Genomic DNA, 14,553 nt, shown 5'->3' on the forward strand with positions numbered 1-14,553 from the left:
TTTATTTTCATTATGAAGTCAGATATACAGAGAGGAGGAGGAGAGACAGAGGAAGATCACTCCCCAAGTGGCCGCAACAGCTGGTGCTGCGCCGATCCGAAGCCAGGAGCCAGGAGCTCTTTGGGGCTCCACCATGGATGCAGGGTCCCAAGGCTTTGGGCCATCCTCAACTGCCCTCCAAGGCCACAAGGAGGGAGCTGGATGGGAAGCGGGGCCACTGGGACCAAAACCCGGTGTGTTCAAGGCGAGGACCTTAGCCACTAGGCCATGGCGCCAGGCCCCCCACAGTTCTTTTTAAGATTAGAACTGTGTGAAAGGAAGATAATGTCCATGTGTAGACTAGTGCAGTGTGACTCAGCTCAGGTGTCTTTGAGAGATCTTAGATTCTAGAAACTTGTAGAAATCAGATTGTAGAAATGTAGGAGTATTTTGGGAAAGGGTCATTAATTGTGTTATGTTTCCCCAAAGGAGTTTTTACATTGCTGATTCATTGTAAACCCAACCAGTAAAGGGCACATTTTCCCGAAGAACAACCATATCTTAGGGCTGTAGTGTGGAATACACTTAATGTGATCATAACGATGCATTTACTAACAGTGTTAATCATCAGACCCTTACTGCTTTTCCGGACGTCATTTAGTTAACCTGATAGCTATTCTGTCAGTGATTGGTACATGTATAGTTCTAGACCAGAGTCAAATGACAGGTCACTGTGGTTTTGTGCTCCGTTTGATGAAGAACGCTGGTATTGACATTGAATTAAAGGTAGTATAGGTGCGAATTTGTCCACATATTTGGGTTCCTTGCATGTCAGATCATTGTGTGATCTAGGTGGTTAATCAATAATGCCCACAATAAGAGTAGTGGTCAGTAGTAGAACAAAATTAGTAATTTTTCTTTTTGGCTTTGTATTATAGGGCCCAATATGGGAGGTAAATCAACGTATATTCGCCAAACCGGTGTGATAGTACTTATGGCCCAAATTGGGTGTTTTGTGCCATGCGAGTCAGCAGAGGTGTCCATTGTGGACTGCATCTTGGCTCGGGTAGGGGCTGGTGACAGTCAACTGAAAGGAGTGTCCACGTTTATGGCTGAAATGTTGGAAACTTCTTCGATCCTCAGGTAAGAGCTTGTTCTAGTCTCCTGAGGTCAAAAGCTTTATGTCACTGTCTGGTGAGAGGTGCATTGGCAGATGTGTGCATTTATGACATCTGGGTATATATTTATCTCAGTTTAAGAGTTGTTTTCCTGAAACCTTTAAAAGGGTAATTAATCTCAAAAAGGAAAATGAGTAATTAATGATGTTATTGAAAAAGTGTTTTTGAGTTTTGTATCTGAAGATGATAACTTTTGATATGTCAGTGACATTTGTTTCCCACCATATCATCTTAATTTTGTTTTTTGCAGTACTACATTTTATGTCATGGAAAATTTACATGTGGTTTATGTTTTTCAGATCTGCAACTAAAGATTCTTTAATAATCATAGATGAATTGGGAAGAGGAACCTCTACCTATGATGGATTTGGGCTAGCATGGGCTATATCAGATTACATTGCAACCAAGATTGGTGCTTTTTGCATGTTTGCAACCCATTTTCACGAACTCACCGCCTTGGCCAATCATATACCAACAGTTAATAATCTACATGTCACAGCATTGACCTCTGAAGACACCTTAACCATGCTTTATCAAGTGAAGAAAGGTGAGTATGTACAACAGTGATGTACTGTGAATACAACATGACCATACAAAACCCATTGGGCTGGAGTCATTAATTGCCTGGTTTCTACTGTGTCTCCGTCACTATGATCACTAATTCTTTTGGAGAGCACATTTACCTGTTAGCAGTCTGGGGTCAGAAAGACTGCTGCATTATCTGTATTTCTCTGTCTTGTAGGACTGGCAATCATAATGTGCACTCTTCATCCCAGATCAAGTTTTCCTTCCTTTCCTCCTCGTTCTCTCTCTTTTTCTCCCTTTCTTTTTTTGGCAGAGTGACAGAGGGGGACAGAAACAGAGATCTTCATCTGCTGGGTCACTCCCCAATTGGCCACAGTGTTAGGGACTGGGTCAGGTTATAGTTAGGAGCCTCAACTCCATCCGCTTCCCCTGTGTATGTGGCAGGGCACAGTCAGTTGGGCCATTTTCTTCTTTTCTAGGAATATTAGCAGCAAGCTGAGTTGGACCTGAACCCGCCCTAATATGGTGCCAGCGTCCCAGGCAACAGCTAATCCACTATACTGCGATGTAGATCCAGAGCCTGGGATCTTTTATCCTTTATCGTTTAAGTGGAAAGCCTTCTGAATTTTTGAGTTTGCATAATTATTGCTGTAGAAGACAGGTGTACTTGGCATTTAGCCAAAAGTTGTTCTGTTTTTTTAGTCATGTCTTGTTATATGTGCCCTTGAAATGGCTTCAGAATATATGTTTTTTAAAGATTTGTGTATTTGGGAGGTTGAGGGAGACATAGATCTTCCATCTTCTGGTTAGCCCTACAAATGCCCACAGTACTTGGAACTGAGCTAGGCTAAAGCCAGGAGCTAGGAACACACTAAGTATTCCAAGGACCCAACTAGTGTAGCCGTCACCTGCTGGCTCCCAGCTGTGCGTTAGCAGGAAGCCAGTGGAGCTAGGAGTCAAACCCCGGCATCCTGATATGATATTCAGCCAGCATAACTCTTCGCTCCAGGTTGAACTCCTGTGCACATCTCCTTATGGCTGCTCCATGATATTATTAAAGCAGAAACCGAAGTTTGTATGGTAAACTTGGCACACATCATATGTGCTAAATTCCTGGGAAAAATGTCTTGACCCAGTTTATTTCCAGGAAGTAGGATGAAGAAAAGCTGCCTTGTCTATAATTTACTAGTGATTTGTGTCAAAAATCCATTGTCATTTCAGAATGAGGTTTTACAAGCATGGTTAAGGAGCTTTTCCATGAAAATTATTTCAGATCCTTCAATGTATTCATCAAGCAACTTTTCCCAAGTGTCATCTCTAGAAAGTGATGTGGGCAGATCCAGAGGACAGACCAGTCACGAGTAATAGATCAGTGTATTTTGAATTAAATACTTCTGTACGTAGTGACACTTTCACTTTTTTTTGTTATTATTATTTTAGTGTCTCATGCAATGAGAAAACCAGAGATGTTCAAACTAAGATGTTGTTTTCTAGGCCTTTGAAGTTGTTTATCAAACTTTTCCTCTGCACTTTTACTTTCCTACTAAAGAAATATGGTAGAGTATAGTGTGCCAGGCCAGTCACTTTTCACTGTAGGCTTAATTAAAATTTCTTATCTAAATTATTCAGAAACATTTAGCTCATGTGTTTGAAATAATTCCAAATTAAGTTTCCTAATGATAGAGTGAGCATGGCAAATCCCAATTATAGAAATTGCTGACTCTTTGCACTCTGTTCCCTTCTCATCCCCCTAAATTTCTGACAGGTGTCTGTGATCAAAGCTTTGGGATTCACGTTGCAGAGCTTGCCAATTTCCCTAGGCATGTGATTGAGTGTGCGAAGCAAAAAGCCCAGGAACTGGAGGAGTTTCAGAATGTTGGAGACTCACAAGCGTGTGATGAAATGGAGCCAGCAGCCAAAAAGTGCTGCCTGGAAAGAGAGGTTTGTTGATTCCTGGGTTCTGTAAAGGAGCTCACAGCAGACGTCGTGTTCTGTTTCCCGTAGATGACTGTAGCATTTACCTTGGGATGTTGATTGTTGGTTTCACTTACAGTTTTTGATATGGCAAAGAATCTGTTTCTATTACATGTAACTGTGATCAAGAGAATTTTAAGTATCAGTATAAATATAAAAGCTGCGAATTTAATCTAGGGGTAAAATTGGTCATTCAAGGGAGCTGTAGATGTCCAAGAACATCTTTGATGACCTCATAAGTGATTACATCAAGTCCAGTTAAATTGTTTTGTTTGTATGGGATAAAGACAAATAAACAAAAAAAAAATTCACAGTCCTTCCCCTTTTATGATCAGACTGTGGTTGAGATAAGGTTAATAAACGAGAGTGTCAGAGGAGCCAGAGTGATATACAGTCGATGTTTACTGAAGAAGCCAGCGGGGACCTGGTGCGATGGCCTAGTGACTAAAGCCCTTGCTTTATATGTGCCGGGATCCCATTTGGGCTCCAGTTCTAATCCCCGCAGCCCTGCTTCCCATCCAGCTCCCTGCTTGTGGCCTGGGAAAGCAGTCGAGGACGACCCAAAGCCTTGGGACCCTGCATCCGTGTGCGAGACCTGGAAGAGCTCCTGGCTCCTGGCTTCAGATTGGCGCAGCTCCAGCCGTTGCAGCCACTTGGGGAATGAACCATCAGATGGAAGATCTACCTTTCTGTCTCTCCTCCTTTCTATAAATCTGCCTTTCCAATAAAAATAAATCTTAAAAAAGAAAAAGAAGCCAGCGGGCAGGATGTCCTAGTTCTTGCGGGAGACATGAGTCTTATATGGACCTCTCTGAGTGATGGGTCAAATTTGGATGTTCACATAAAGATACATGCCAAGTTTGCTTTGTTTTTAAATCTTACGAGTTTCATTTAACAATGAAAATGAGATTACCTTAATTCACTTCCTGGTCTGCTCACATTTGTTGTAGCATATATTGTGCCAGCTTTTCACTTGTCACATAAAGCTTTTACACGATGAACTTGTGTTCTTGAAGGATAGATACCTGCTACAATAGTAAAAAAAAAAAAAAAATACACAGATCTTATTACAAGAAGTATATCATTGTTTATTAATACATGGTTGGCTATGAAAAGTCACCATCCTAAATACAGAGCTGTTTTTGTGTTAGCATTTTTAATGGAAGAAAAACATAGCTCTGATGGTGGATTAAGCAGGGTTTTTCTTGTTTGTTTTGTTTTAAAGATTTATTTATTTTTATTGGGAAGTCATATTTATAGAGTGGAGAGAGAGAAAATTTTCGTCTGCTGGTTCACTCCTCAAGTAGTCACAATGGCCAGAGCTGAGCCAATCTGAAGCCAGGAGCTTCTTCCAGGTCTCGCACACAGGTGCAGGGTCCCAAGGCTGCTTTGCCAGGCCACAAGCATGGAACTGGGTGGGAAGCAGAGCAGCTGGGATACGAACCAGCGCCCATATGGGATCCCAGTGCATGCAAGGTGAGGACTTTAGCCACTAGGCTACCACTTAGGGCTACCTGGTCCTAAGCCACGGAGGTTGTTTGTTTTGTTTTGTTTGTTTTAAAACATAATTCCCGGTGTCCAGTTAGAACAGACATAATTCCTAGAATCTGACTTGATAATTATGCTATTCTGATAAGTTTTAAAGGTAAGGGTATAACATTGATACTAGTCTAATTTTATCTTTAGGAAAAAAAAGGTGTATTTGACTCTGTAATAGAAACGTGTTTTGTTGTTTTCTCAATTGGACATCTACTTTTCCCCTTTAAGGTACTTTGAACCAGTTAGTTCCCTGTGTGAACAGCAGGCTTTTCAGTCATTCCTCATGAGCAATGATAACTGTATATGTGGTGCTTACTCTTTGCCAGGCTCTGCCAAACAGTTTATACCTAGTAATTATTTAGGTCTCACAACTGCCTTTGAGGTTGGTAATATTCCCTTTTTATGGATTAGGAATGGAGGTTAAGGGAATGCCCCAAGGATTGCATAGTAATAGCCATGTTCTTTGGAAGCACATAACTAAGCAGTAAAATGAACAAAACAGAAGCATACCCTTTTGTATGTGTATGAACTTGTCAAAGGCTGCTGAACTAAATATTTATAAATGGTGAGTTCATCCTCACAACTCATCCCTTCTCCTCCCAGATTAGCTTTATATGTTGGTTGTGGTATTGAAAGGTTTGGGAACTGCTGAATTTCCAGTTCCTTTGTTACTCTCTGAAAGAAAAGTCATAGGGGCTTTGCTCCATGTTGTAGTCGCTGCTCACTTGGACTAATGAAATTGATCTGTAAGTATTGGGGGATGTGTTTAGCTGGAGATTTATTGGAGCAATTCATTGCTGTCTAATGTGACTTTCTAAAGACATTTTAATGACTAATGGAATGTTTACTTGTTTTTCAGCAAGGTGAAAAAATTATTCAGGAGTTTCTACTGAAGGTGAAGCAAGTGCCCTTTACTGAAATGTCAGAAGAAAACATTACAATAAAGTTAAGACAGCTAAAAGCTGAAGTGATTGCAAAGAACAATAGTTTTGTAAATGAAATCATTTCACGAATAAAGGTTACCACATGAGAAATTCCCACCAGTGGAGTGAAGATAATATTGATAAGCTATTGTCTGTAACACTTTTGCATTGTTTTATATTAACCCCCTTTCCATAGTGTTGACTACTGATTCTCATGAGATTTCAGTCTAAAATACTTAGTGACATTTTGCTGAGTTCGTTTTCAAAGATGTTTATTTTGGAAAATGAAAGTTATAACTGAGGACCATTTAAAAGGACATGAGCAGTGGTATAAAAATGTGCCGAATTTTATAAATAAAATCATGTAGTTTGTGGAATTTGAGATATGTTGTAGTTCTTTCATAACTTATTCCCACATGACATGGATGAAACAAGTATCCGGAGGCCTGCAGAGGTAAGGATTCTGTGGCCTGAGGCTGAGGGGCTTGAGGGCGCATGGAGGTTTTTCCCAATGATTGCAAAGTACCCATCTGTGGGCAGGAGCTGGGCTGGCAGCATGGAGGTAGCTCGTGTGCTCCTCTACCCTGTCTTCCATTCTGTAAACTCTAGGCTACGGTGAGACTTAGAGATTGGGATGGTTTTTCTTTACTTGTTCCTTCCTCACCCCTCTCCTTGGCTTTTTTTTTTTTTTTTTTAAATATATTTATTTGGGCCTGGTGTGGTAGCCTAGTGGCTAAAGTCATTGCCTTAAATATGCCAGGATCTCATATGGGCACCAGTTCGTGTCACAGCTGCTCCACTTCCCATCCAGCTCTCTGCCTGTGTCCTAAGAAAGCAATTGAGCATAGCCCAGAAACCTTGGGACCCTGTACTTGCATGGGAGACCTGGGAAAAGCTCCTGGCTCCCGGCTTTGGATCAGCCTAACTCTGACCATTATGGCTACTTGGGGCGTGAACCAGCGAATGGAAGATTTTTCTCTCCTTCTCTCGGTATATCTGTCTTTCTAATAAAGATAAATAAAATCTTGTAAAAAAAAAAAGCTAAAAACAAAAAAGATTTCTTTATTTTAATTGGATTTACAGAGCAGAGAGACAGAAACATCTTCCATCTTCTGGTTCACTCCCCAGATTGCCACAATGGCCCAAGCTGAGCCAATCCAAAGCCAGGACCATTTTCCAGGTCTTTTTTGTGGGTCCAGGATCCCAAAGCCATCCTCCACTGCCTTCTCGGGGCACAAATGGAGCTGGTGGGAAAGTGGTGCAGCTGGGATGTGAACAGGCACCCATCAATTCAGCTATTGTTTCAGGCCCAATTTTAAAACTCCATACTGTTTTTCCAGTGGCTCTACTAATTTAGATTCCCATTGACGGCATACAAATTTCTCTTCTTGATGCCCTGGATAGCTGTTTCTATGTTTTGTATTTTTGATATAATAGCCATCTTTTGTTGTTGGGAAGCTACTTCTAATATGTTGAGATGTACACTACAAGAAGAAAAAAAAAGCCAGGAAGAAGTCACCTTCCCACCAAGAGTGGCCTGGGAGCAGGGAGGCGAGCTGAGGGCCCTGTTGCTGATGCCAGGCACAGAGCCTGTCAGCACTGCAGTGGGGTGTGCTCGTGCTGGGACTCGCCCCAGACCCACAGACGGGGAGCCTGAGGGTTAGACAGGAAGCCACAAAGCTGCTTCGGTTGCCTCATTCTGAGACCCTTCTCTGGCCAGCTGCAGCAGAAAGCATCTCAGTGCTTTCCCTTGACCAAGTTGTTCTGCTTTGCATCCTGGGGCAGCTGAGTGGATGCTCATTCCACATCTTGGCCTTCGTGGTGGCTCTTGCCTGCCTCCATTGTGTCCTTTTACGCTGACCATGATAGCAATCCTCAGGCTGGAGTAACGTGGCACCTCCTTGTGGTTTTTGCATGCTTTTCACTGATAGTGATATTGAGTGTATTTACATATATGCTGCTGGCTATTTGTATGGTTTTTGAAAAATGTCTACTGAGACAAGTTGACTATTTTAGATTGACACTTGTTCCTATGCTATTGAGTTACACCGTCTTGCTTTTATTAACACTTTGCCAGGTATGTAGTAAGCAAATATTTCCTCCCATTGTGCAATCTTTTCAGTCTTTTGGGGTATGTGTGTGTGTGTATAAGCATTTAGTTTGATGAAATATATCAGTTTTTGTTAATTGTGCTCTTGGAGTCTCACAATACCTGTCTTACCATATCCCAAAGTATTTCCCCTTTGTTTTCCTTTTTTTAAGATTTATTTAAAGGTGTATTTATTTTTTTTATTGAAAAGGTAGTATATGGAGAGAACGAGATACAGAGAAAAACATCTTCCATCCGCTGGTTCACTTCCCAAGTGCTCACAGCAACCAGAGCTGAGCCAATCTGAAGCCAGGAGCCTCCTCCAAATCTCCCAAGCGGGTCCCACGTCTTTGGGCCGTCCTCTACTGCTTTCTCAGACCACAAGCACGGAGCTTGATGGAAAGTATAGCAACTGGGATAAGAACTGGTGCCTATAGGGCATCCCAGGTGCTTGCAAGGTGAGGATCTAGCCACTAGGCTATTGCACAGTGTCCAAGATTTACTTATTTTACATGAAAGACTCATAGAAGGAGAGATAGAAATCTTCCATATGTTGGTTGACTCCCCAAAGGGCCACAGCATCCAGAGGTGAGCCAGTCCAGATGCAGGAGCCAGGAGTACATGGGTACATGGTTCTAAAGCTCTGGACCAACCTCCACTGCTTTCCCAGGCCACAGGCAGGGAGCTGGTTGGGAAGTGGAGCCGCTGGGATTAGAACTGAGCCAATATGGGATCCCGGTACATGCAAAGCAAGGACTTTATCCACCAGGCTATCACACTGGGCCCCATTAATTGTATCTTCTAAAGATGTATTTATTTGAAAGAGAGTTCTGCCATTCACTTGTCCACTCCCGAGATAGCTGTAATGGCCAGGACTGGGCCAGGCTGGAGTCTGAAGCCTCATCCAAGTCTCCTGAGTTGGTGGCAGAGACCCAAACGTTTGGATCATCTTCTGCTTCTCTCAGGACATTTAGCAGGGACATCAGGAACTAGAACCTTTGCCCATTTGGGATGCTGGGATTGCAGGCAGTGGCTTTACATGCTGTGCCACAGTGCCAGCCCCAAAGATTATTTTGTTAAATCTATTCTGCTAATGATGCTTTCTGTCCTGTTTATTAATGTATTTTTTTAGCTCAAGATATATTTTTAAAATTTTATGTTAAATTGTTCTGTTAGAATAATGTTATGAGATCTTGTTGGATTTTCTTAATGCTGCCAGTTTAAATTCCGCATTTCAAATTTATTTGTCAGTTACTCTCTGATCAGTTGAGGTTGTAATTCCCTTAAAGTTCTAGTGGCTGAAGTCCATGCCTTGCACATGCCAGGATCCCGTATGGGTGCCGGTTCGTATCCTGGCTGCTCCACTGCTCTTCCAGCTCCCTGTGGCCTGGGAAAGCAGTCGAGGATCACCCAAAGCCTTGGGACCCTGCACCTGCATGGGAGACCTGGACAAAGCTGGACAAAGTCCTGGCTTTGGGTCAGCTCAGCTCTGTTCATTGCGGCCATTTGGGGAGTGAGCTAGCCGACCGAAGTTCATTCTCTCTCTCCTCTGTAAAATTTGACTTTCCAATAAAAATAAATCTTTAAAAAAATTTCTTGATGCTTGTTGGCATTTGTGCCTTCAAGGATTTGAAAATGTTCCAGGTTTTCTGCCTTTTAACACTAGGGGGCGCCCTAAGTTGTCATCAGCTTCAAGTCTCAGCTTCAGCACCATGATGGACTTGCCTCTGCAGCTGGAAGTCTTTGCGTTTTATTCAGTGGTGTTGCACTGGGGTGGACTCAGTGCTGCGCTCCAAGTCAGAGGCCTTCACTGTCGCCTATCCTGCTCCCCAGTAGATGGAGTCTTGCTCTGTTGTCTGCAGTAACTGATGGTTACCACTGCCCACAGCAGCATGAATAGGCTTGGAGAGGGAGATAGTCGTGCAATTGACAAGCTAAGAAATGAGACAGACACAAGATAAAGAATACCAAAGTGGGCAGCCAGAGGGAAGCCCATTTCTCTCAGGAAGGAGGTTGACCTAGAAGACTTGCTGCCTCAATCTTTTGTTGAAATACTTGGGGAGTCAAATTGAAGGAGTTGATGTGGCACAAAGGGTAATAGCCACGGCCGCTGTTGATGTTAACCAGCCAGTGCTAGATGTCAAGAGCGTGGCCCAAGTACAGAAGTCAGCGGGTGACTCTCAAGGATATGGTAAAGCATATGGTCCTGTGGCCTTCGACCATTGCCCATCTGTGGACCCTCCCCTACATGCTTCTCGGTACAGATGAACCTTTGCCTGCAGGCTCCGGCTTTAGGGCAGAGCCCCTGTGTTTTCCAGTGGCAGGCCTGGTACCAGCAAGAGGGTAGAGAACACTGCTTGGAGCTGGGGGAGGTGACATGACAGTTTCTTCTGTCTTCAGTGTGTCTCTGTTGTAACGCTAAAAGCCGGCTCTGTTATTCTGACCAGTTTCCTTAGCTTTTATGTAGGTGGCTTAGCGTGTGACTACCTGTAAATATTGGTAGCTATGCGGGGAGATGTTTGCTGGCACATCGTAACTTGTCCGCCAGCTTGCTCTGCCTCCTGCCTTGTGGGTTTTAAGCTCTCACTGGAGATCCTGATTTATGTGCTTCTCTCCTTTCACAAGAAAGAGATGGAGGAATCAGCTGCCTGGGCCAGGTGTACTGCAGTAAGTTAAGCCTCTGCCTAGGATGTCCACATCTGGAATACTGGTTTGAATTCCAGCTCCTCTGCTTCTAATACAACTTTCTGTGAATGCAGCAAATAATAGCTCACTGCTTGGGCCTGAGACTCGGGTGGAGTTGTGCCTCTTGGCTTTGGCCTGGCCCAGCTTGGCTGTGCAGGCATGTGGGGTGAGAACCAGAGTATGGAAGATTCTCTAGCTTTCAAAAAGATTGAAAAAAAATTGAGAAAATGACTAGTTTTGCAGAATGTGATGGAAAAAGAATAGTAAGTGCCCACAGGATGGTGTAATATTCATAGGGTGAACAATGCAGTTGAACCTCAGCGCCATATTATATGTAAAATTTAACTCCAGGGAGCTTTAGAATAAATCTACAAAGCAAAAACAAAACCAAACTGAAGGTCAAGAGTTCGGGTTGCAGCTTTCCTCTTGATTCCAGCCTACCTGGAGGCTGCTGAAGATGGTTTGCAGAGTTGGGAAGATAGAGACTGAGTTTGTGGGTCTTGTTGCTGGCATGACTCAGTCTTTACTTCTGTGGGTATTTGGGAGAGCTCTGTATTTTTAAATATTTTGGTTTGTAAGGTGAAGTTACCGAGAGACGACAGAGTGAAGGTCTTCATCCACTGGTTCACTCCCCAAATGGCCACAATAACTGAAGCTGAACCAATCCAAAGCCAGGGGGCAGGAGCTTCATCTGGGTCTCTCATGTGGGTTCAGGGCCCTAAGGACTTTTTAAAAAGATTGATCTGCTTGAGAGGCCGACTTGGAGAAAGAGGAGAGAGTGTGGACTTGCATCCACTGGTGCATCCCCCCAGGGGTCCCAGTGGCAGGGGATGGGCCCGGGGAATTGCAGGAGCGGAATATTCATCTGGGTTTCCCTCTCTGGCTTTGCTTCTCTCTGTGGAACTGACTTTCCAATTGAAAAAAAAAAATCCTTAAAAGAAATTACATCTCAAGAAAACTCTTTTTAAAAATTCAAGCTTTGTCCAAGAGGAAATCTGAGTGAGCCATATCATAAAGAGGTTTGAGATTACCACAGAGGAAAACAGTGACCCAAACTCTCCCAGGCTACCCCCAGTCTGCTCCTCCCCCACCCCTCCTTCCCACCAATTGCACATTCTTTTCAGGTGAGGCCTTGGGGTGTGGGCTGTCTGCTGGTGGCTAGCTTGGAGATACGCATAGCGACCCAGCAGCTGTTCTCGCCACACATGCATGCTCTTGTGATGGCTGCGTGACATGGGATAGCCTCAGCAGCGAGGAGAGTGAACCTCAGCTATGCAAGTTAACAGACGACATCGGCTGATGATGTGAGTCAGGGGAGTTGCTTTTTGGGGGAGGCTTGCAGGACTTATAGGGAGGGGCCTATGTGGGCTTGGGCAGGCGTTAGGCCTTCTGGCCTCAGACCTGAGTAGTGGTTTTGCAAGTGCTTGCTTTGTCATTGTTAACTTATGCAGCTCCCTTTGGTGCCCTGAAATTTTGTATGAGAACAGATTGAAGCTTAAGAACAGGAATCCTTTAAAATACTGAATTTTTTGTGTTCTGTTTCATTATCATTACGGGTAGAGTGACTTATATCAGTTTTTCTTTTCTGAATACCAAAAACTCAAGTAGGAGGCAACACTTAAAAAGACATGTTTAAATGTGGAAATCTTTCTTGGTTTACAGAGTCATTTAATCGCTCATAAGTGGAAAAAAATTACATAATTCAAAAAACAAGTTTTAAATTCTAGTGAAATGCTTCATTCCTTGGTTGGCTGTGAAAGAGTGTTTTTAGATTGCTGCACAAAAGCATATTTAAAATGGAAATCAGCTCGTGGTTTGAGTTGTTAAGGCTACAAGAAATGGGAGGAGCCAGTGTTGACTCTGAGTTGACCAAGCTCTGATAAATCAGGCTGCTTTCATTTCCCTAGAAGAGACTGTGTTTCATTCTTAGATGTTTTTGAAAATGAACAAAACACGTAATAGATCTCCTTAGGATGTTTCAGACTTGGGTTGGACTTACCGAATGAATATGCTGATGAACCCACAAGGCCTTCAATTAGCGGCTTCTTTTTGGAATGGCAGGTGATCTGTCAAAGACAAATAGCATTAATTATAATATGGCTTGCTTTTTTTTTAATCCCTGTCCCTGCTCAGACTGGAGCTAGGAGACCATCGGAATAAAGCTATCTGTATAAATATTATTCAACTTAGAACTTAACCATCTTGTTAATTTCTAAGAATGGTTCTGCATTTTTTTTTAAAGAACTTTACTTTTGTAATGAACTGTATTCTCCCCACTACCACCTTAAAATGCTGCTGTTAAAGTTGTAATGAAGCAAAATGTACATGTTTTAGGGTAGAAACATTAGAGTCTCCACTGACTGAGCTAGCCAGGTGACGAGAAAAGATATATTTAAAGAATAACTTTTCTTCTCAAAAACCTTGGTGTTCCATATACTAATCACATCCCGTTAGACTTCTTGAGTATTAAATACATCTTCTATCCTTGGTCTTTCTGCATTTAGCTTTTTTTGGGAAGTATGTTTTTACCCTCAGCATATGGTACGAGCTGCTGACTCAGTATTGAATAGCTCTTGAAGCTTGTTACTTACATTCTGTTGATTAAAATGCTGTGCAGATTTAGTCAGGAAAAAGCAGTCTCATTTGAAATCAATTAAACAATGCTAATTGGCTTAGGGGGAAGGACAAATGAGTAGAGATAGTTGGTGTACAGAGGAACCCTCTCTGTTCCTGCTTCCTCAGACGGTGTGTTTGGAGATTGGGGTCTGACTGGGGAACCTGACAAAAATGCCAGGAATGACATATCTATTTTTAGAGTAAAACTAGGGCTGAAATGAGAAAAACAGCTTTTTGCCTGATGTGGTACCCTCACCCTGACTCGCTCCCTGTAGGTGGAGGTTCCGCTTTCTCAGACTGCTGCCTTGCTCAGCTCTCGAAGGGAGTTACTCCCGGATGTTGTGATGTTGGGTAGGAAGTTAGAGCCTGTGAGAGGGACCCAAGGACGACCACACACCTCGTAGAAGGAGGCCTGTCCAGATACCAGGTGGTCCAGCCTTCCCCAGTCTTGCCAGGAGAATCCACTAGACAAAGCACCAGTCTTACTACCCAGCCTGATATCTTCAGGCACCCAGAACCTTCCCCCAGGCAGGCACCCCATGGGACAGCGCCTCTGCACTGGGGTGGTGGGGAGTGCAGTGGGGAAAAAGGGCAGCTAAGGAGTCATTCTCTGAGTGCTGAAATATTGTGAGGGAGTTCCCAAATTTACACTCAGCAAACCGTTTGTCCTGGCGAAGAGGGAGAGGGGCAGGACTGGACCCCACTCCCTCATGAGCTGCAGTGGGAGTACAGAGGTGTGCTCGGCCCTCAGCATTCTCCTGAACTGCCCATCTGGCTGCCAGGTGTCGTCTCTGCCTTGCTTTCCCCAGTCTCAGTGACTGGGCACCCTCATATTCTTTCACAGATGTCCTGCTCTGTTAAACCTTGCTGACCACTGCTCCGTGTCATATTTGGATTCCTTCTTACACAAAGACTGTCTCCGACCCATCTCCCCTCAGTCACCCCGGTCATAATTGCTGGCAGTAGGTAGTGCCTCCTGTGTGCTCAGTGGAAGGAAGTAGGAAGAGCAGTGTGTCCTGGTGTGGGAAGACATTAGAAACCTGGT

At 43.4% G+C, this 14,553-nt stretch overlaps 1 protein-coding gene across 1 annotated transcript in view; it reads left to right on the forward strand.

Annotated features, from left to right (window-relative positions):
- MSH2 (mutS homolog 2) overlaps positions 1–6,500 on the forward strand; it is a 71,428-nt gene extending 64,928 nt beyond the window's left edge. The window contains exons 13-16 of the mRNA XM_058667746.1: positions 918–1,122; positions 1,457–1,704; positions 3,448–3,623; positions 6,055–6,500. Coding sequence (XP_058523729.1) covers positions 918–1,122; positions 1,457–1,704; positions 3,448–3,623; positions 6,055–6,225 — 800 coding nt within the window. The 3' untranslated portion in view covers positions 6,226–6,500. The remainder of the gene's footprint in view (positions 1–917; positions 1,123–1,456; positions 1,705–3,447; positions 3,624–6,054) is intronic.
- Positions 6,501–14,553: the final 8,053 nt, after the last annotated feature.

The sequence above is a fragment of the Ochotona princeps genome, chromosome 8, assembly GCF_030435755.1.
Source record: "Ochotona princeps isolate mOchPri1 chromosome 8, mOchPri1.hap1, whole genome shotgun sequence".
NCBI lineage: Eukaryota > Metazoa > Chordata > Mammalia > Lagomorpha > Ochotonidae > Ochotona > Ochotona princeps.